Here is a 23,994-nt window from a genome sequence, read left to right on the forward strand (position 1 = left end):
AACTCTGATGTGTTTCTTAACATCAGGAGCACCAGAACCACTTTAACATGGTGTCTCAACCGTATGGGGAATGAAGCACAGCATGTTTCAATTTTTTTTTTTTTTTACAGAAGTGCTTCAAGGCTAATTGGTTGCCCTCTCAAATATCTACAGTAAACACAATAAAGGAGTTAACCAGTGAGTCAATTTTAAAATACCAATAACTGCTGTAGGCGCCATAGCTTAGTTGGTCAAAACACCTATCTAGTAAAAAGGTAGATCATGGGTTCAAATCCCATTTGGGCCTCCAAATGAATTCTGTCTTACATTTCTCAATAGCAGGGACTGAAATGGCACCCAGAGCTGGATGCCACACACAGCACAGCCAAAATGTTACTAGCTGTAATTATGAATTTATATCTGATATTATTTCAGCAAATTGATTCAAGTAAAGAAATGCAAATAATATGGTTGTGTGAGCTGTAGTCATGAATATCATGGTTATTATATCATATGTATACTATTATACACCTGATCCCAATCTAAATAGATTATTGTTATACACATCAAGTGTGGTCATGATCAATAAACAGTGACCACACACTTATATATAGACCTGCAGTGTGTACTTTGCACCCAAACAAGAAACATATAGTGAAGTATATAGTATAGTGAGTATAGAGTTGTGAGACCAGTTGTGTTCACTATAACCACTATGTGTGTACAGTATTTTAAAAATATGAACAGTAAGATGATAGAAGTGAGTGAGCAGCAGTGGTTGCACTGTTGTTTTTCTCTGTATGTTCCCATATGGCTCATTCCTGTTGTTTCCTGTAGGTGTGGGTCGGGTTGCGTTTCCTGGCTGGTGAGTGGTTCTGGATGAGCAGAGATAAGGTGACCAGCTCCTACCTCCCTCCCTGTCCGGCCCAGGAGCAGCACTGCGGTGCGCTGGTTCTCAATAGCACACAGTTGAAGATAATGAACTGCTCTGAGAAAAGAAAATTCCTGTGCAGTATAAGATCGTAAATGCTAAATCCTGAATCTTGAGGTTCAACTGCGCTCTCATTTATGTGGTTTTGCAAAAGATCTTTACTACTGCAGCCCTGCGAGGCAAGTGATTTTTTTTGTCGTTTGTTTTTGTAATGTTCATTTGCACCACTACCCTTGTCTTAAATAAGCCTCAACAGTATGTAACAGCTGCAGTTAACGAGTCCAACATTAAATTTAAGATCTGCCTAAATGTGTATCTATTTTTGCTATTAAGGATAAACCAATAAAGTTTCTTTCACAATATAAAAGAATGTCGGCAACAGCAGGCTATGTCTTTACTCGACTACATTCATCTTATTCACAGTATAAAAAGATGTAGGGTGCTGGCAAAAACTGATCCCCTGATCTTATTGACATAGAATGTATTTACTCCATATTTTATGCCTTCTTTTCTGTCCCTTCCATAACAGAATATGTAATGCACCTTATCCTGTCCTCTCCATGTTGGTAGGACTGCATGCTGCTGTTATTCAGATATTCCCTGTGTAATCTTGTTTTCCACTAGAGGGTACCACATCACAGTGGGTACATGTGCTGCTTAAAATGAGGGAGCATTCAGTCACCTACTGTGATGCAGAGATAGTGGTGGAAAGTAACTGAGTACATTTACTCAAGTTACTGTAGTTACAGCTTTAGTTTTTAAGATGAAGATTTCACACAATGGATAATATAACAAACTTTTACAACACATTGTTAAAATGAATTGTGTGGGTCACATTTCAGATGTCTATGAGTTGTAAACAGCCCCACCAAGTTGTCATTTGTCTCTAAACTTTGTTTCATTTCAATAAATGTTCAAATGATCCAATATCTCACCAAAATTACATAAAAAGTCTAAAAACCAAAAACAGATTTGTTTATCGGAACTTACTTTTTTCTTCTTTCCTCTCCCATTAATCATCTCAGATCCGCTCTGATTTATCTGGTGTCCCTGTTTATAAAACTGCATATGAAGTACAGTTCAAACTCCACCTCCACAGGCTGCAACAGTATTATTCATCTAATGATGTCATATATAACAATATCACTCAGAGGGACCAAACTAGTAATTTTACATTAATACTTTAATTATATTTTGCTGCTAATACTGAGGTAGTTTTAGTCAAGTTGCATTTTTCATGCAGGACTTTAACTTATAACAGAGTATTTTTACATTGTTGTATTGGAACTTTTACATGAGTAAAGGATCTGAATACTTCTTCCACCGCGCTGCAGAGATATGCAAAAGTGACGTGTGTCATTATTTCTGCAAACAATACCAGAATTTTAATTCGATTCTTTATTTACTTGAATAAGCCTTTTATCATTCTGCTTGAATATGCAACAACAACAAGCTTTGAAAATAAGTCTGTCAGTGTCATCTGCTCAGAGGCACAGTCTCAGTCCAATCAGATTTCATTAGGCAGCTGCCTCGCATTTCACCTTAAACAAGTCAAAGCATAAGAGACTTTGTCATTTCTGCCCATCAGATACTTGTGATGCCACCCACACTTCCTCACCCAGGTGATTTTACACAATTCACACCCTCGTTGATGTGACCCTCATGTGACTTCAGTGACGTCACCCTCTCTCATGTGAGAGAAAGTTCATCTATAGGTCGAAATACCAGGGCCTTCCCTCCAGTCTGAAGAACTCTCGAATGAGTAGCAAAGTATCTTCATCTCTACAGCTGAGAGGTAATGCACATTGTTGAATCTTACCTCTTAATTAATCGTGCTGACTCATAATCAGAGGTTGACCCGTGCTGGGATGCAGAGAAAGTATCCAACATTATGACTCACAGTCAAGTCATGTGAAGCTAGTGTATGAACATTGAACAGCAGTATAGGTTTTTCCGTTAATGTGGAAGGAAGGGACAAAACAAAATGTAAATTTTTACACTAGGTGAAGGTGACTAGTGATTCGAAGCGTTGTTCACCTTGATATATTACAGTAACAGTTTCAGTCAGATGTGTTTTCTTACCATAACGTTAGGTTTGGCTTCTCGATACTCACTGCGTTAGCAAAGCAGCAAGCACTCATGCTCACAGTCACAAGTATTCACCTCACATTTTTGGCCACACTAGAAGCATGGCTGTAGCCTTGACAATGTCAATCTGTCTGTCATGTATGGTTGCCAAACAATGTATCCAAATGGTTAAGGTAATCCCATGAGCTATCAAGAGGTTGACATTTGTGGTTTTGAGTGAAATTGAATTGATTGCCATGAAAATAGGTGCACACATTCACGTTCCCCTCTGGATGAACTGTAATAACCTTTGTAATCCCTTGACTTTTTCTCCTTGCACCATCATCCGGACAATAGTTTAGTAGTAGTTAGACCAAATAACTAAAAAAAACTAAACTAAAATGGTGAACACTATAGTTCCTTAACACAAGCATGTTACTGCATGTTAGCATGCTGATGTTAGTGTTTAGCTCAAAGCATATTCTACTATAAAAACAGTCTCACATAGCTGCGTACATGGTTGTAAACTCTTAGTCTTGTTAGATTTGTGCATCTCTGGTACTTGTGTCTGGGATAATCAAAACCTTTGTCCTAACAGTTATTCAATGATTACCCACTAATACCAAACAATACTATTCTGTTATGTTTTGCCCAAGTAACTGGGTTGAGTTATAACTCATTTCCCATTTATTTGCTGTGACTGTGGTGAGTAGCACTCTGAGGTCCATAGAAATGAGAGAACCCCCTTTTTTCAGATGCCATTAGGCGGGGCAAGGTAAATTTATTTGTATAGCACATTATCATACACAGAGGACATTCAGTGTGCTTAACATAAACTAAAGAATCCAAAAAAACAAAACATTAACCATACCTGCTGTGTGACTATTAGCTCACCTCTCTTGCTACGGGATTGTGCTTGTGATTTCAGACAGGTGAAAATTGAAAGCAGGCATGACTCACAGAGGCACATAGCCAACCTTGGTCAAAATAATGGTACATGAACTTCACAACTTAACTGACATTACATTAATAAAAACTGACTTTTGTCCCCTGAGAATCCAGAAACACCTACATCATTATTATTTAATTTCAACATCTCCCCTCATCTGGCTGATAACTGAATGTTTGAACTAAAAAGCCACAACATTCTTCCGTCATGTCAACGCCAACTTCAACTTATTGTGTGTTTTATGACTAAGTGATAAAGTGGACAAGTGGCCCAGCCATAGTGATGCATCTCTGGACATGAAACATCCAACTCATCTTTTTGTTCTCTCTCTGGATGAACCTGAGATGACTCTGCCTCTATGAGTTATACCTCCATATTCCCAGAGAGAGAAGACAGCAGCTGACAAGCTTTGGCACTCTGGAGGAAGTGCGCTAGAACTAAAAATATTTCATGTGGATTTTCTAATTCATAAACCTCAACCACTTCCTCTACTGTTCCAACCACTGCAGAGCAACATTGGGATGGTTCAGGTGAAGGGTTATATAAAGCTCTCTCTGCCTATTCTGCTCTTATTCTGAAGCAGTTTTAAATACGGCCTATAAAATGTTGTGGTGTCTGTCTATTTAGCCTGGGAGATGTCTGAGTGAACACCCACATCTTGAAATAGAAAATGAAAATGCTGACTATTGGTCTATTACAGAATCTAATTTTTCTTTCAAAGGTACTTTTAAAAACTTTCTGTTTGCTAAGTACAAACTGCAATCTATCTTCCTGGGTTGCATTGGACCACAATACACAATAATGCAGCAGCTAACGTGACTATCCAGATTATTGCATAATCAAAACAAACAGACAAACAAACAAACAAACAAACAAACAAACAAACAGATACACACATGGTGAAAACATAATCTCCTTGTCTGAGGTCATTAAATTGTTGCCTATGTTTTGCATATGTATTTTAATTCTCGTCAGTGACCTCCTCTATCAGAACTGATAGTATATATATATGTTGTAATCATGTTCCACCAATTTAATCAATTTCACACTGCCAGTAATAGCAGAGATCATGTGAAGAATTCTTGTACTGCTGTAACATATCATCATCTGCATTTCTTTGTATTGGCTAATTCTATGAGAAAATAAACAACAAAAAAACAAAGTAGCTGCCTTGTGGAACACCACGAGAAACCTAACAGGAGGAGAAGTGAGAACAAAACAAGGAAAGTGTTTCTTAACATTAAATGTGGATTTCAACTCACTGACAGATTGTATAGTGAGAATTCTTCAGTGTTTGCATGCCCAACATTTAATAGCTGATCGAAAAATATTGTAGTGATATACTGTATTGAAGTGTAGTGTAGTGACGTAAATAAACATTTCTGATAATTCAGCACATTTCATTTCAGGGAAAAGCATTGCAGAACATGCTCAGATTAACATGACATTTAAGATAAACACAAAGCTTGTGCTACCAAGCTTTGTGACATAAGAAAAGTCAGTTAGACTGTGGCACTGGAAGATAGCTGAGAGGCTTTTCATTGGCAGAAATTAATTAGAGACATACAGTGTAGCACAGTGAGAGGGCCTTGTCCTATTATAGATAATTTTATATTGTATTCATTGCTTTATGCTGACCAGCAACTCGAAATGTAATGTAGATGGTAATAATAATAATTTTCTCCTGTAAAGTGCACACTGTAGTGCACCCATCCTCCCTAAGCCACCACTATTATTTGCACAAGTTCCCCTCCCAACCAGTAGGAGTCACAAATGCTGCATCATAAATGTGATCCCTCACTGGCTTCCCATGGCACAAACACTACCAACTGATAAAAATGATCATATTTCTCAGCAGAATAAAGTGCTAATATGCAAAATGGCCTCGATCCTGGTTTAGTTTATTGCCCTGTGTTGAGGTGGGACAAAAACAACCCTGGCAGCTCTGCAAAAACTGGGTTCTGAAAAAGGTGCAAAAAAAGAGGTTTTCTTGCAGGTCTGACAAATTTCATGGCGTGGAAAAAAATACATTTAGCTATTGTAAATTCTTACTGTAGAATCCCATGGAATAATCACTTTATTACCACACGGCTCCCCAAGGATAATATCAAGAATCTCTTAGGCCTCTTGACATGTGTAATCAATTGTAATTAATTGCTCTTTACCATCATCTCACGAAAAACTGTATCTGTGATGGGATGGAGTTTGTGCTGTAAATTGTTTTCATTCTTTTGCCCATCAAATATGAACTGAATAGGATGCATATGAATGTGTTCCACTTTTATAAATACATTGCTGACTGACATCACTGAGGGCATTGTATTGGAAAGTCAAAGGTTTTATCTCTAATCCCTTTTGTCACTACTGAAAAATGACCTTTGATTTATTTGATGAAACTTGGAAAGTGACTCATCTTTGCCCTGTGTTCTGGTATTGGAAGATGAATGTTTTCTGTCAGAAATAAATGTGTTCTGTTCAACATAATATATTATGTTTATCACAATAGCAGGACGTCTCTGCAAGCTGCTTTCAATGGATTTTTAAAAATGAAGACAATGCAATTGCAGCAGCAGGTGGTTAATGGATATTAGTGGTGACAGGGTTGAAAAAATTACATTGGTGTTATATTTTAAGACACAACTTGCTACACTTTTCATGCTGTCCTTAGAAATTAGACTAAGTGTCATAATAGAGACACTATCATGTTACTGTAAAGGTCAAAATATGAGGCCTTTGTACACATAGACTGTTACACCACCGGTTTAACCTTGATTAAACTCAGAGACACAATGCATCTCATCTCTGATTGGCCTGGGGTGAGATATGGTGTTACATATTTAGATGTCCTTTGTCCGCTGGCTTTAAAGTTTTACACAGTTGTGAATAAAATGTTTTGGTTTTGAATAGTAATGTATTTTTCTGATGTTATTTTTCTGATGTGGCAGTGATGTGCAGTCTTTGTCTGTGTAGATTCGTCATTAGTATAGATTCATTTTGACACTGTGCACTCTTTGCTTCCATCACAGGCTTCATGCTCAGTTTGACTGATAACCCCCATACCAAAACACCCCAAGAGCGCTTATACTCCCTGCGCCAACAGCAAAAAGCCACACAAAGGAAAATATTCCATATGCCTGAGGATTTTTTCTGTAATCTCCATACGCAGTGGAGCCTGTTGACTATGACTCATGTTGAAAAGTGTGTGTCATTTATCTTTCTGCCATTGTACTTACAGATGGTAACTGGAATGGAGGGTAAAGTGCTTTCTTCTTTGCCTAGAGATAATATGTGAAGAACTTCACAAGTGAGCTATAGGAGCAGGCTAGTTCACCCTATTATGCAAAATGGCAAGTGAACCGCCACTGTCATTAAAAGGTTGCACATGTGATGCTCATAATAATCATTAGTTTTGATTAAGTTACGTGGTTAATTACATTTAGTTTCATGACTGAAACAAATGCATTTACACAACAGAGGACATAGGCTGTAATCAGGAAGCACAAAAGAAGAGGAGACTCACTCATGCTATGAGAGAATATAAGTAGATGTGATTTTATTTCGTTGAAATGTCTGAGTGAGTCAGTGACGGCCACTTGTGTTATTTTTCTACACTGCTCTGGATGACAGCATGAGAATGTCATAAAATCCTTACTGAGACATATGATAGTGGTTGTCCTTTGGTTGGGGATGGCCTCCTGCTGCATATTCTCTTCACATAATCAGCAATGGATAGGCAGACAAAATGTTTCTGATTGAATAGATATTGGATATGTAATAGAGCAAAAGCAGAATGCAGGTTAAGAGCTGTATTTACATTTTCTCCCGAGGTTCTGGTTTAAAATATTAAAGAGGTCATTAAATTGTTATTTGTGTAACACATTCAAAACCATTGTCATGGCCCTTTTTCATTAATCATTATTTTATCAACCCTCCATATACAGTATAGGCAATAGATGCATATTACTCTGCAGAGCAGGCAGCAGACAATACATATTACTATACATAAACAGTTGACACTAGATTTCTCATAACATAGCAATATGTAAACAAGTGCTTTGAGTGAAATGCTAACGTCAGCATGCTCACAGTGACAAATATTTGGTCATAAACCAAAATTATAGGGGTAACTTGAGGGAGACAAATTGCCAAATTTCTTCCAATAGTAGTCAAAACATTGTATTCAAAATCCCAAATGTCAACCTGGAGGACCATGAATGTCTGTTTGCAAATTGATGTCCATCCAATAGTTGTTGAGACTTTTCAGTCTGGACACAAGTGGTGGACCAATCAACAGACGGACAGACTGACATTACCATCCCTAAAGCAATGTCTGTAATGTGGCTAGAGACATTCATAATATTAATTGATAATCATTATATAATTATATCATAATTAATATATAGTATAATGGGAGTACAATGTATTGATCAACAGACTAACTGGGGCATTAATTATCATCGGTTTGAAAATTGATAAGAACTGAAACATTTAATCCAAACCACTGGTAAAGTAATAACTGGCCTTATTCGTCATTAAGAGACTCGTCTGTCTCTTTGGAGGTACTCGGTGCTTAATGTATGTGCTCTGATTCTGCCGGGAGGCTTCACATTACACGGGTCAGGATGATAGACAGTCAAGCACAACCTTTTTGCCATGTATTAGGAAAAGAAAAATCATTGGTGACCCATTTTGAAGGACAACCACTCTGGATATTTTTAGCATGCAGTCAATTGGAAAGAAGCCATATTTCGCTAATCTCCTTACCCTTCACTTCCCTTCAGAGACCACTTACATCTTAGACTGCCAGCAGGTAGACCTTAAGTTCACCTGTCCAGTCTATTGTCCTGTTTACAGCACCAACAAAACATACAATAATACATTTGTTTCCCTGCATTTTCAGATGCTGTCATTTTACACATACATACTGTACAATGAGCTGTCAATTTATCAGGTGTATTCAGCTACTATCACATTTATGTCAGTAAGTGTGGAAAAAAATATTAGATACATCCTTTAATATACAGAACTAGAGTTCAATGAATATGTCAGTCTCAACAACAACAGAATCTGATAACCATACAGTAAAAGGCCTTTAGATTGGTTTGCATTAGATTTTGGTTGAGCTGAAAAAAAAACTACCAAAGTGTGTAGACCAAAGAGAAAACAGTAAAAAGTCCAATCACTTCAAATTAAACACTTCATTGCTCAGTGTTGAGCCTCACCTACTTAGATCACAGCTTCCACAGAAGGAGAAGGGAAAAGTGCAAGTTGTATAACACTATGAACGATGAAGTGTATGGTGATGGGTGGATTCTTTGCAAAAGCACCAAATAAACCATAAAAATAGAAAGAAAATAGCATCGACTGGTCTTAGGGTGTCCGATGGGTTGTGGACCTGCAGTCTTCTTCAAGAGTATCTGTTATGGGCTAAGAAACCTTGTCTTGTCCTGGCCATTCATCTCTTGTGATTACACGGCAGTGTAAAATCTGTTTATGCTGAGTATGCTTTCAGTGTCTTAATGTGTCAGCTCAGCTTCCAGTCAAGGTGACTCTGCTCCATCAGGGCTGAATGTAACATCATCCAAAGCTCAGTCACTGGTGTTCATTTGTTGGATCAGACCAGGTTTTAGCATTTATGGAGGTAAATGGTCACTTCTCTCACTGCTGCCAGGTAAGAAACATATGAAAGCTGTTACAGTCATCTTACATGGACATGGATCAGTTCAGTATAGTCACATATTGTGGAGCCACCAGCTAATATCCTTCAGAGGAACTGTGTCTTAAGGCACTTCCACTCCGATTGTCGAATCACTTTTATCAGCACACCAGATTTCTCAAAATATACAGGAAACACAATGAACACAAACAATAAGCTATTTTATTTCCTGTGCCATTTGCCATTTTGCTCACTAATGGGATTGTTCACGGCTCATCAACATTTAATAGATTTTATTTGATTGAATTACTCCAGTAGATTTCCAGAGACCTAGCATTAAGGTGATGTAACACCCTACTAAGACACTATATGCAAGTTTTTTCTTTAATTTGTCACCCATCTGTATACTCTTTATGGATTATGTGCAAGACATCTTGATTTTGAATTTTCATTTGGTTTAATGGTACTGTCATAAAAGAAAACCACATTATTCGAACAACCAGTTAAAAAATCTAAGTATGTTGTGCAGTGTGGATAAAAACTGAAATAGATAGTAACTTGTTGTGCAGTTAAAGTCTATGCTCTTGTATTCTGAGGTGAGTGAAATTCTATTATCATTTTATTTATATGTTATCACTAATTAGCAGGTATCAGTGCTTTCGAGCAAAATGCCCGACGCCCTGCTGTGCTAACAGTGCTAATGGGGGCATATTCTTGCCACAGTTATTAAACGGGCATGCGTCACAGTTTTGGCTCCACACATACCTGAAGACCCTCTTGAAGGTCAGAGTGGGCTGCTCTGCTGTGGCAATCTTGGCAGTGCCTGACGCGGCCTAACTCCCAGTTACTCATGACATCATCCATCTTTATATACAGTCTATGGTTGTAATAAGCAGTTTGAACAGATGACCTGTGATCTGTGCTTTTTTCAAAAGTACACATGATATTTTGCCTTTAGGTTCAACATGATACTGCAGAGACATAGAGGCATTCTTTAATTTTACTATATTTTTTTTACTTGACTTTGACTCTTTAACCATGATAGCCCTAAGTCCTGAGATTGGAAACCTCTTTTGTAAGGGAAACCTGGCAGTGTAAATAGTTACAGACAATGCAAAAAATAAAATCTGGCAACACAACAATATTAAAAACAGGTGATGATACCAACAAAAATAAGCTTAGAGCAGAGAGAGTTAACTTGAGGGCTTTCTTTAACGTATCAGTCCATACAGCAGAGGCAGACAGCACATACAGCAAATATACTGTGGCTACGTCTTGTGATTTCAGTTTGCTCTGTAATGGTTTTTGAATAAAACGATACCAAAGAATGAGCTGACATAAAGACAGATGAGAAGACAATGATAAATGATTTTTTTATTTCATTTTGGCAACACGATACAGTTTTGACCACTGAGCTTATACATTAATTTATAACAAGTCGCCATAATATAAGAACAGTACACCCGGCATTATCCTGGCTTCAAGAGAAAAACAGGAGACAGTTGGTTGCCGCCATCTGTTGTATAAGCAGCAGGTCAGGAGGTGTCATGAGTCCAGGATACTAAAAGGTAAGACAGAACCAGCCTGGTGCAGAGGGGAGGGGGGTCAGGCTGGATCACAGTGAAGCAATGAATGATAATAATACTTAACCTCAATACAAGCAGCACAATTACTGTGGATTAACCTGAAAATGAGTCTGATGGCTGTGGAGCTGGGAAGGTCATTGTCTCTTTGGACAATAGCCCAGAGTCTAACATCTGCATAAACCAATAGCCTGCACCAATCAGCTGCTCCATCACTTTGCCCAGCTGATAATCCACCACTGGGGACTGGAGAGGAGAATGTGCGGCTGACAGGTAAAGCAACGACATATCGACAGTATGTCTGTTTTCTCTTCTACATGGTCACTGCCCAGTGTCCAGTTTTTTTCTAATTAAAACATACTTTGATTTTTCATATTTATTATGGACCTTTTCCATCTCATTTGTAGTGATTATGTCAAATAATTGATTCCAGCTACATGAACGATAGCACGTTTTAATTGAATCTCTCATTTGAATTTCTACCAAACACAGAGCATTGACTGGCACTGTTTAGCCTCCTATTTCTTTTTAGTCTTTGAAAAGAAAAACAGCGTTTATCATTATTATGTGACTGAATCAGCTGAATAGATCTGCACCATCTGCATAGATGGTGGTTTGATAAAAGTTTTATTAGTGAAGTTATGTAAAAACTTCCTGTTGTTTATGTTAGTTTCTCATATGGATAGCAAGAATACTTTTAACAAACATGTCAGTACTTTTTCACATTATGAGATACAACAAAGGCTGAATGACACCTGATCCAGGTCCTTATAGATTCAAACCAAATAGCTTTCTTATATGCATCACAACTACTGTAACTCATGTTTTGCAACAGTCGGTGGTCAGACTGGAATGAACAGATGCTTTTCTCTCCTCTGTTACAACCCGATACCTTATCATGCTGTTAAAATAATCACAGTGACAGCAGTTTACGTCATGGACTGTTGGCTTGGATTGAGGTCATAACCTTTCCCACAATGTCATTCTGTCTCAACATCTTTTCTGTCAATCTTCCCTCTCTATTGTCTAATAGGTGGAGAGGAAAAATACAATATTTTCAAATATGCGTTTGATTCATTTATTGGATTTCATTTAGCTCATTATTGTTTTTGGTTCAGCAAAGTTTGAGCTTCATGTCCAACTTTAGGTTTAAAAATTTGGGTGAGCATTACATTTAATATCAAAACAACACGTCCTACATCAATACTTGTTAATATTATGCTAAATCTCCAACTCCTGACAGTCATAGTATCAGTAAAGTCTTTTAATGCACCTTTTCTATTTCCTTCCAAGTCCTTTTTTTTTTCTCCAGTGCCTGTAGGGAAAACACACATAAAGGTTCTTTTGTTACTTCATATAAAGAGCTCAGCTTATTCCTCCATCACTGCTGACATGGTGAAGAAAGCAGGAGTGTATAGTGTAGGTGTTTTATAGTGTGCTGCAAAAACTGACCCTACAGGATGTTTGCACTTTTACAATAATGTGTAGAGAAGCTGTCATGAGAGGGAGCACTATGTGTGTGAAACAAGACATTGGTGACCACTTCTTGTGTGCGTGTGTGTGTGTGTGTGTGTGTGTGTGTGTGTGCGTGTGTGTGTGTGTGTGTGTGTGTGTGTGTGTGCGCGTGTGCGTGTTATCACATACAAATCTATAACATACAACTGCTTGGGTCACTGTTACATTTTGCTCTTTCTATTTTAGAAGATTCACTTGCTGAAACAACTGCCTGCTGCGCCAGGATTCGGCATGTGAGGTGATGACAGCAGTGAGGATGAACCAGAACAGTAAAGTTGCCGGCTGGACCACGAAAACAATGTGCTGAAAGATGCTAAAACGTCATGTGATTCATTGTTAAAGGTTCGGTAAACGATCGTCACTGCCACTAGATGTCGCACCAGACCAGCAGCATCTCAGACCAATAAAAATGCTTCGTCGACCGGCCACAACCCTCCTCCCCTCCCTTCACGTTCTCAGTTAGCGAGGTGTGAAGAAGCTCAGTGAACACACTCAGTGAACACACTCAGTGAACACAGTGAAGACAAACACTAAACACACAACAAGAAGCTCAATTGAATAAAGTTACCCTGCGTACAACAAAAACCACACAACCATCAGCCCACGCTAGCATTGCCATGATACTGTATCCTCCACAGGAATGTTGACAGTTAGCCAGCTGACGATAGCGACATTTGCCGAAACCATTTGTAATATCGGTAACAGCAAGTTAGCTAATGTTATCGTACCTACAGTAGCCAGTCACTAAAGAAAACAGACGTGTAACATTATGTAGCCATCAAGTTACTTAGACATGTAGGAGAAGAAAAGCCTGTTTGGAGTCCAGCTGGAGCCCTTCAGCAGATTGTAGGTTTCTCCATCTCAGTAAAGCCAGACCAGTATCAGTCGGACTATAAAAATATTGATGATAGCAGCTTTAAATGTTGTTCTTCCAGAAGTGCAGAAAACACATTTATACTTTTGTTAAAGCCAGGGCCTATGGAACTAGTGCAACAATAAAAGACCTAAGTAGATTAAATTTAGCTATTTATATAGCATCAACAATGAATTCAATTTCTAGTGTAGGAACATGGGTAAAGCTTGCAGAAAGACTGCGGAGGTCAGAGCACTCAAGTTACTGCGGGGTTCTTAAAAGCCTATTTCACACAAAGTAAAAGAAAAAAAGAAGGTAATTTTTCATGCTTTAACCACCACAATGAGATGCCATCCCTGATCAAACCTATCTGCAGGGCCAAATATTAGTAGTGGAAAGAGAGAAATACATATTCATTTACCTCATGTGATTTGGCTGAAGGAAGCCTTCAATGTTGTAAGTTGTACATATGTAGGAAAGACTCTGTGTACAGGTTTGGCAATGAATACAAGATAATACAACACTGTATTGGCCAATAGGAGGGCATTGACACAGAATGAAGTGGACAAAATAAGAATATATTCAATATAATGCTTCACTCTAATGCTACAACACCACAAAATAACAGCTCTGTGATACAATGTAAAGAAAAAGTAAACATTAGGCATTCACTTATTTTGTACATTATCTTGTTATTGTGGACACTCATAATCAATGCAGTTAATAAGAGCAGGTTAGGGTCAGTGTGGATGAAAACGGTTCCATTAAGGGTGGCCATGTCTCTTAGCGTTAACGTTGGAAAAACTGAAGAGATTCCCGAGACGCTCGTGGCCGCGCCCACAGAGAGACTGACGCGCACAGCGAAAGGGGGCAGGCTACAAAATGCATGTAAAAAAGGCTCAGTGAGATCAAGCTGCGAGGGAAGACCATAGGCTGTATATAGGGGAAGACTGGACACTCTTCTTCAGACTGACTGACACTCTCCAGAAAGTCAGTCAATACGGAGTCTAGCGGGGAGATGGGGGCTCAATGGGGTCTGGGACTTTTGTAAAGAGGATTTCACTTTGTTTGATCACTCTCTACACGGGCATCAATGTAAGTCTGCTGTAGGGATTTCTTGTATTTAACCTATATATTAGTACATGTAGGCTATTTTGCTTTACTGTCAATACAGAAAAACATTCTGTACAATCAGTCAGTTTTGTCTATAGGTGATGTATGTTGTTGGTACCGTTGTTTTGAGGGTCATCCGTGAATTTTAAGCCGATAAACCAAATATAATTCACGATATTAACATAGGCTACTTATTTAAATTTGCCATCAGCTGCAGATCTAAACTGCTGATATGTATCTTTGTATAATTTGAGGACCACATTTTCTCTCCACTGTTACAACCTGATACCTTATCATGCAAAAGTGAACCCATTATAGCTTTTATTTATTGCAATTTTCACTACTTCTCTAAAATAGCTTGATATATGGGAAAGTATGTATTCTACATACCAGACTAAGGCTTCCCATAGAAAAGAGACATGAGTGGAACTTGTTTAAACAGATTATCCTACCCTACTTTTTTGTCTAATAAGAGGATTTATTATCATTGAGATGTAATTAACCTGATGGGTTGTCAGGTGTTGCTGTTGGTGATGCTGCAAATTCAGCAGTTTGGAGACCCGCCTCTGCACATGAGGGATTTTGTTGGAGGCAGTCATAGCATCTTTCCACCTCAGTGAGCATCAGAGTTATGCGCCCTACCCAGCAGACTGCTCCCTCTCTGTCTGACACTGTGTTACTCATTGAACTAGTCTTCTTATGGAAATCCAGACAGATGAATCTTTAATATCAACTTCATACAAAAGACTCATTCACACATTTATTTGCCTCATCTCCCCTTTTGCACCACCAGCCTCCATGTAGCAGAACAAAATGCTGCCTCGTTGGTGAGGGTCAGAAAATGAACACCTCCTCCTGCTGTGCTCCTCCGGTCATCATGTATCAGCAGAACGCCAGATTTGACCTCAATGCCAGCTGTGACTGGCTGGCTCCTCACTGTAACTGGACATCAACCGACGGAGCGCTGCAGCTGCCTACCTTTTCCACAGCAGCCAAAGTCAGAGTGATCATTACCTTTATCCTGTGTGGCATTTCCACTTTCTGCAATTTGGCTGTGCTGTGGGCCGCCAACGGCCACAAGCGCAAATCCCACGTCAGAGTGCTGATAATCAACTTGACTGCAGCCGATCTCTTGGTTACCTTCATCGTGATGCCCGTGGATGCTGTGTGGAACATCACAGTGCAGTGGCTGGCTGGCGACTTGGCCTGCAGATTCTTGATGTTCCTCAAACTACAGGCCATGTACTCGTGCGCCTTTGTCACAGTGGTGATTAGTCTGGACAGACAGTCGGCTATCCTCAACCCTCTGGCCATTAGCATGGCCCGGAGAAGGAACAGGGTCATGCTGATGGTGGCGTGGACTATGAGCGCCTTGTTCTCAGTCCCTCAGGTAAGGCCAGGTGCTGTGGTTTGACAAGACTGGTGATTACAGATTGTTTGGTTCAGTTAAACAGAAAGATTCAGAGAGAAGTGCTGAATTATAAGATGGAGAGAACTGATCTGTCTCTTGTGTTAAGCTTTTCCTCGTACAACTGAAACCTCTCCTCCATGCTCCATACAGTATTCCAGTGAGCAGGTTCTGGATTTACATATATTAGCTCAGTCTAATAACTACACATGCTAAAGGAAATTATAATTTAGTTTTACATTTACTTGAAGCAATTACTTACACACGTTTCACCATTCTCTCTGTTTACATACTTCTCTACATAAATTGTGGAAAATTCTTGAAATTCTTCTTTGATGCAGGAAAACCTTGCTGCATGATTTAGGGGCCCCAAACGGTCTTGGTGTTAGGGATTAGTAGCTCTATCACTGACTAATACAAGGATGGGAATCCTTAATCCTGCCAGCATAGATGCTTCACTGTATCCATTAAGATATTTGGCTGCATAGTAACACTGTTGATCGTGTTATGAGAAAACAGCAGGAGTGTGATGACACGGTGAAACCCACTCACCACAGAGAACTTTGATGATGATTCTCCGAAGGAGTGGGTCACAAAAGTTTTAAATGTTCAATACCAGTGTTTTTAAATCTACGATTTGTACAATATCCACAGATAGCAAATACAATAATATAAGAGCTGAAATGATTAGGTGAGCGATTGGTTAGTCAGACAGAATATCATGTACATGTCAGTTTGAGATATGGGAAATTACAATGTTTTATAACGTTTTTTCACTATTTCTGGACATGTAATAGACAAATAATCAATCAATTAATTAATTAATTAAGAAATGAATTATGGTTATGGGTAGGACACCAAAACATGGTTAAGAGTTAGAGAAAAATCATCTTAAATATAAGATATATTGTTGCTACGCTTGTCTGGGTTTCCATTCAGCACATACACAGTTTACAGTGACAACAGTGGCTCAAAATCCTTGATTGAGCCCTGAATTTCAGACAGATGTATTCAAAATCTGCTTCTCATTTCTTTCCTGCAAATGTCAATTCTGCTAGCAAAACACCAATTGTCACAAGCAGATTTAAACAGCTAGCTAGCTAATTAAACTCTTTAGTTGGTCAAAAACACATTGATGTAAAAAATGATCAATGTATCATTAAGTTCTAAGATCTTGTCACGCAGTCGCCTTGCTGCTCTGGTTTTCCGGCTACTCAGGAGCTCCAGGGAAAGAACTTTCATTAGATGTGTCATTATTACTAAAGGAGGCAGAGGAATAACTAAACATAAGACACACTGAGCAAAAGAGAGCAGGAGAGAGGGAGGAAGAGAGTAAACCATGATCCATGTAGAAGACAAATTAAGAAACAACATTGTCCTTTTACTTTAGTGTGGAGAGAGTAATTCTAGTATTATATGCATGATGAGGAAAAAACAGAGACAGATACAAGAGAGAAGGGAACACAAGAGAAATTGCTTTTTGAATGGGGGGACTAACCAATGTGTCTCGCAAATCCTATCTCTGGCAATGAGTTTGGCTGGGGTTGTTGAAGTATAACTGTACACAAATCCATTAAACAGCAGGACAGAGCTTCTAACATTAGCCTAAAGTCTGCAGCATCCAGGAGTAGCTTCCACACAGTGGGGAAATATTTAACTAAATGACCTTGGTCTTCGTAGTTATGGTTATTAAGCTATGATTGGACAACTACAGGATTTTACTGTCAGTTGCTTGTCTGAGATGGGATACGAACTCACAAGCAAGTTAAATGTGTAAAACACCTCCATTCCTTTAGTTTTTGCCATGTTAAATAAAGGACACATTACTAAATGACTTTGAATACTGCCAGTAAATAATGCAACCTACATGAACGTAATTCTGTGGGACACTGGGCTATTTGGTCAAACCACTGGAATATCAGTACTACATAATGCTTTAATCCTTACATCTCACCTCTACCAGACAGACAGGACCAAAAAAATATTGGATGGCAACTGCTGCCACCGAAAGAGCTATCCTAACATGATTTTATTTCTAAATCCACAGTTGTTCATTTTCCATAATGTGACCATCACGTATCCAGCCAACTTCACACAGTGCACCACAAGGGGGAGCTTTGTCACTCACTGGCAGGAAACTGCCTACAACATGTTTACCTTTTGCTGCCTCTTCCTGCTGCCACTGGTCATAATGATTGTCTGCTACACCAGGATCTTCATCCAGATCTCAAAGCGGATGACAAAGAAAAGCTGTGAGTCCTTTGCTGAGGCTGAGTAAGGTTGACATAGACAAGTGGATCAGAAAAAGATCTACATTTTCTGCACTTATTATCCACTAATACCTGACTCTTTTTCTCTTCTCTAGTGTCCTCCAATGAGCCACATCTACGTTGTTCAAAGAACAACATCCCCAAAGCACGAATGAGAACTCTGAAAATGAGCATCGTTATAGTGATATGCTTCATAGTCTGCTGGACTCCATACTACCTGCTGGGTTTATGGTACTGGTTCTTCCCAGATGACCTGGAGGGGAAAGTCTCTCACTCCCTTACCCACATCCTGTTCATCTTCGGTCTTTTCAACGCCTGCCTGGACCCCATCATCTACGGTCTGTTCACCATACGCTTCCGCAAGGGAATGAGGAGCTGCAACCGCAAAGCCACAGTGCTGTCAGACAAGGAAAGTAACACAGTGATAACCGAGTCCTTGAAATGTACTGCTGCTGCCTTGCCCTCTAAAAGAGGAATGACCACTGGTGGAAATGACAGCAACTGTGAACAGGCTGAGCCAAAATCCACTGACGACAGGCGTCTGACTGTGCTCAGTCAAGCAGAAGGAGGACAACCGTGCTACTTCAGCACTGAGAGCACAATGTGATGATGAGAAAAACAGGAACTTTATACTGATTAATGAACTGGTTAAATTATATCTTTTATATCATTTCATCAATTCATATCATTTTTTCAGTATTATCTGTTTACTGGATATATTTATTTCACAACAACATCTAACATGCATGTGTAGAATAAGTCTGAAAATATAAAACATCCATCACTTTCTAGACCAATGTGTTTGTCTCCAGATGTGTCTTTGTGTGTAAAGTGCTTGAGGCCGTCCATCTTAATTGAGGGTTATATAACAGCTTTATGAAGATAGTAAAACATGGTTGGAGCTGGTTGATGGTTTGTGTACAAGTCAGCCATATACAATGAACATTCACCATGCTCTGCGAAAAGCTTCAGGACTAAAGGAAAAATAGAAAACAGTGATTGTCAGGTTACACTACAGTGCTTCTTGTGTATGTGGCTACACACTGCCTGCAGGTCTATTAGGAGGTCTCAAATGACTGGTGAGGCTGTTGCAAATTTTGCAGCTACAACAATGTCCAATATTTCCATCATCTTAGTCAGACAGCAATCATACAGTCTGAACAGTGGCGTGTGGTGACTTTTACAGATAGACAAGCAGAGCCAAAGAACCCCCCCCCCCCCCCCCCCCCGCCTACAAACCACCACCTCAATGTGTGAATCAGCTGTTTACCACACCAATTAATGTGATGTGATCTAGATATAGCTATACATTTTATGTTGATGCCACTAGATCCCTGCAGTCAATTGAATATATATGGTAGGCAGGGACTTCTGGGTAACGTTAGCAGTTCATTGTGTGTTTTGAGATAAGCTAAGTCAGGGCCACTGAAGTGCTTAGTGCTAGTCTGTTCACGAATGACTACGAAGCTGAATAAACAGTTAAGTTCAACAGCACGAGTCACTCAGTAAACTTAATGACAATGAGAATAATGGACCAAACTAAAACAGACCTTTTCATGACAGTAGTATTAGCAAATCTCTTCCACATTCAGGGCCTGTCCTCCTGTCTCATGACTTTGTGCTGCCTTTCCTAACTGTGTTGAAAGTCTCTCTCTCGCATCTTGCTGCACTCTGCCTGGACTTTCACCTTCTATCCTTCCTGGCTGAAGACGTATTAGGATTAATTATTTGAACTGACAGTAAACATATCAAACATGCAGTATAGAGAAATAATATCTAAATATCCCAAAAATTCTATGGTTATGTTCATTATAGTAATTTTCTAATGCGCAAGTACAGTTTCCACACATCTGTGCACGTGCCTAATAATGTGTGCAATATCATAAGTGATCTCAGAACAGTGGAAGCTGAGTCAAGGGCATCTTGACAAGCACACTTGTCTGTAGCTAGCTATAGTCACTGGTCAAAGAGCCCAGGACAACCCTCAACCTAGCTTCCAGAGACGATATCTTATGAATGCAAACATGCAATATCAGCTCCTTTGTTCTGACATGTAAGGAGAGAGATCTTTTCCATTTCTGTATTGTTTTAATTGACGTCTATTTTAACTTATGGTACTGCTTGTCTTGGTTGTCCTGATGGCACGCCACTGGGTCTGAAGTATGTTAACCTTAGCGTGCAAACCATCACTCATTGGCCATAGCATTGTTTCTGTAATGATAATAATAATAATGATAATATAAATATAATGATAAATGATAATAATGATAATATGATAATAATGATAAGAATTCAGTTCAGTAGCCTGAAAACATTGAGAGTACTATCAAGGTCATGCTGCAGATGCCAAAGAGACAAACTGAAAACAAAATCCTCAGATTAATTATAATCCATCCCCTGGATAAACCGTCAATCCAACTTTTATTATGTGTGTACAAAACAGATTCCCATAAAAGTTTATCTGACAGGCTTGAGCTGTGATGTATGTTATGTAACTACAATGTGCCTCTTTCACAGCAGACATTTTGACCTGTCATAGTAGGAAAAGCACAGCTGCTATTAATAACATTAACAACAGCTGTGAATTATTGAAGAAAGCCATGACAGAGTGACAGCGAGGTAAAATGCAGAAATCAGGACTCTTAAACTGACCCACCTTATTATTTACACCTGTCCTTTTCTCACTGTGACATAAAAACATCTGTGAAAAAGGCCTTTTTTCTGAGTAAATTCGTTATAGGCAAAGTAATTTTAGATGGAATACTAAAGATAACTGCATGCAGTAATAATAATGGGATAATGGAGGGGGGCTTGTATGCACTTTTATACACATAAATTCATAAGAAACTTATATAAACATTTGGCTGCACACATGAATCTCACTGGACTCAGGATGAACAGATTTTAAGAAGGGAGGGTTGTTTTATTCTGAAAGAATAAAGAAAACAATCAATAACTTGCGTGGTCTTCAGTGGCTTTACTGACAGTCTGTGACTGCTGACTTCTAAAACATGTTTTTGCAGATGACCCAGTAGCACATCGCTCTGCGTCTGTGCTGGTGCTCCTGCTGTTTCTCTAAACTGGCAGCACGCTGATCTGAATCAACCACAGTACCTCACACAACCCCACGTCAAATAACATGAACTATCACTTTAAGGGTACACCACTAATAAAATATGATGCTGCTTAAGTAATATTTGCCAACCTGAAATAAAGGAAATGACGCATATTATTTATAAAGTAAAACATGTATACAAATGAGTAGGCAAATAAACACAAACATGATACAGTATATTCCACAATATCTAACTCCTTTAAAAATGTCTCCTTACAATTACATTGTCAGTTATGTTGACAAATAAGGGAAAATATAACTGTATTTTAAACCCGTAACAGGACATTCAGCCAGCCATATCACAATGTGTACATACATATACTTCAAATAAACATATATCTCAGAAAAAAAACCCTTCTATTAGTGAATTACAGGCAAAGATTTCAAAGCAAAGTTTCACAAAGTTTGTGACATCAAAGCACAGACATAAGGATCATCAATGAGACAAGAAGAATGCAAAACATTACAAGACCTTAGAGGCGCTGAGACACCACTGGGTTTTCATAGTAATGGGAATAGCAGTAATGTCCTGTAACCTACAGTTTCTACAATGGGGGCTCGCCCATGATGCTGTAGGTCAGCATTGTGGGTTGACACCTTTGTCTTCGTGGGTACAGGTGGGATGAAGGTGAAAAGTCTTCTGCTTCGACTTCAAGGGTAGGCAGACATTGTTGGACCTGCGCTTCCCTCATATTTCCCTCTAATCCGACACGATCCGCACTGGTTTTACTGGTTTGACTGGAAGTTCTGGAACAGGTGACGACAGGAGGGGCTCGGTGACAATGAAGAGGAGCTGGGGATTTTGGGACTCATAAGGAGCTGCCTCTGGATACCAGCTTGAATACACACATTCTCCCCAGAGGGCCTGACCCCTGACTTGGTTTAATCTTTCACCTCTAGAGTTGCCACTTGTTTTTAACACACTGGGAACCGTGTAATTTTCCAGACAGTTCTAGACAGTGTTTTACAGTCAAACTGCAGTCTGTTGTCTGCTTATGTTTATGGGGTGAGACCACATTATGGTTCTGAAGTCACGGTGACCTCTTTCTGTATCACACCAGAATCTTTCCCTGACCTTAACCAAAGCACCTTTGTTGCCTAAACTTAACCATAGCACTCTGGATGTAAACCTCAGTCTTTGGTGTGACAGTTGTGCACTTTAGTTTGTTTGCCCCACATCCGCCCCAAACACCTCCGGGCGCTGCCATTAATAAATGTGGCACTTCGTGACCAAGTGTACATATGTGACGAGTTGGGAGTGAGAACATGTTGCACTGTTGGTCTCTAAGGAGGCTTCTAAGCAAAGGGCATTTTATGTTGCCGTCTCAAAATGGGTCTGACTGAATCCTATGGAGACCCTGAAGCTAGATTTGTGTTACCAGAGCAGTCAGCACCGCTGGTCAAGGGCGATGATGTTATTCGTCCTGATGAACTAAATGACTGTATTGCCTTTGGCTTAATGAAAGAATAGAAAATTATACATAACCATAGTCACCTACAACATACAGAAGACTACTGGTTTAATCTGGTTGGTCACCTGCCAGGATCGATATCACTGATACAGGAGCTGTTTTTAGTCTACTATTATTTTCAGCCAAGACTGAAAAATACTGTGTGTTAGATGACTGTTTACTGTTGCAGTAGAACAAGTTATTGCTTACATTGTCTTAGACTTGGCCCACATTATTGTCTCATCTCTTCTTGGCTGGAGAACGCTAAGTCATTAACTGTTCACTGATCCTTCACAGGCCTGTCCACTCCTATTACATCTCCTCTAGCGAGTGGGGAGCACACTGTCCGATGAGCACATCATCACACAGGCATCCCTTCAACATTTATTTCAGTCGGACCGCTCACAAAGCAGATGTACGTACCTGTAGCTTCCTGGAGGACAGCTGCTGGAGCCAAGAAACCTGCATGTTTTGTGTTTGCCTTATTGCAGCCGCCAATTCAATGTGCTGATCATCGTGAAACTCGCAAAGATGTACTGAAAATGTACAGCATGTACAGCCACTTGAAGATAGTATAATCTGTATGAACAGTGCTTTTCTTACAGAGTTAATTTAAAATCTGTTCACAGCTCCTTCAGCCAGGTGCTCTGGTCAGATCTTTTAGCCTCTGGTGAAATCGCTGCTTCACTTTTTTCACATTATGTCAGTACAACATCACCTCCTCTCGCGTATATTACTTAAGTGATGGCTTCTGTTAACTGCACCTACTGTCTAATGCAGGTATTGTTGGACGCAGTGGCACCTTTTTCCTCAAAAACAGAAAACCTCTCTTTGGAGCCAAACCACTCTGATTTTTAAAGGTCACTTTCAGGTAATGGTAGATTTGTTGTGTGCTATTTAAGCTAATGCAATTTTTGTCAAACACTAAGATAAAGTGCAGAGATAGCTGAAAGTCATTAAAGGCACATTAGACTGTAAGATCAGCCCTTGTTTTCCATATACATACAGCTGCATTCACTGGTAACTGGGTTTGTCCTATCTAAATGGCATTTAACACTTGCATAACCTTTATGTCAACACGATCAGAAACTGCACATTGAGTTC

General features: G+C 39.3%; 1 protein-coding gene across 1 annotated transcript; it reads left to right on the plus strand.

Annotated features, from left to right (window-relative positions):
• The first annotated feature begins 10,947 nt into the window (after positions 1-10,947).
• Positions 10,948-19,121, plus strand: LOC130167763 (putative gonadotropin-releasing hormone II receptor). The gene is made up of 4 exons (XM_056374284.1): positions 10,948-14,628; positions 15,440-16,036; positions 18,102-18,306; positions 18,420-19,121. Exons 1-4 carry the CDS (start codon positions 14,563-14,565, stop codon positions 18,929-18,931), a joined length of 1,380 nt encoding a protein of 459 aa, XP_056230259.1. The 5' UTR covers positions 10,948-14,562; the 3' UTR covers positions 18,932-19,121.
• Positions 19,122-23,994: the final 4,873 nt, after the last annotated feature.

The sequence above is a fragment of the Seriola aureovittata genome, chromosome 1, assembly GCF_021018895.1.
Source record: "Seriola aureovittata isolate HTS-2021-v1 ecotype China chromosome 1, ASM2101889v1, whole genome shotgun sequence".
Classification (NCBI taxonomy): Eukaryota; Metazoa; Chordata; class Actinopteri; order Carangiformes; family Carangidae; genus Seriola; species Seriola aureovittata.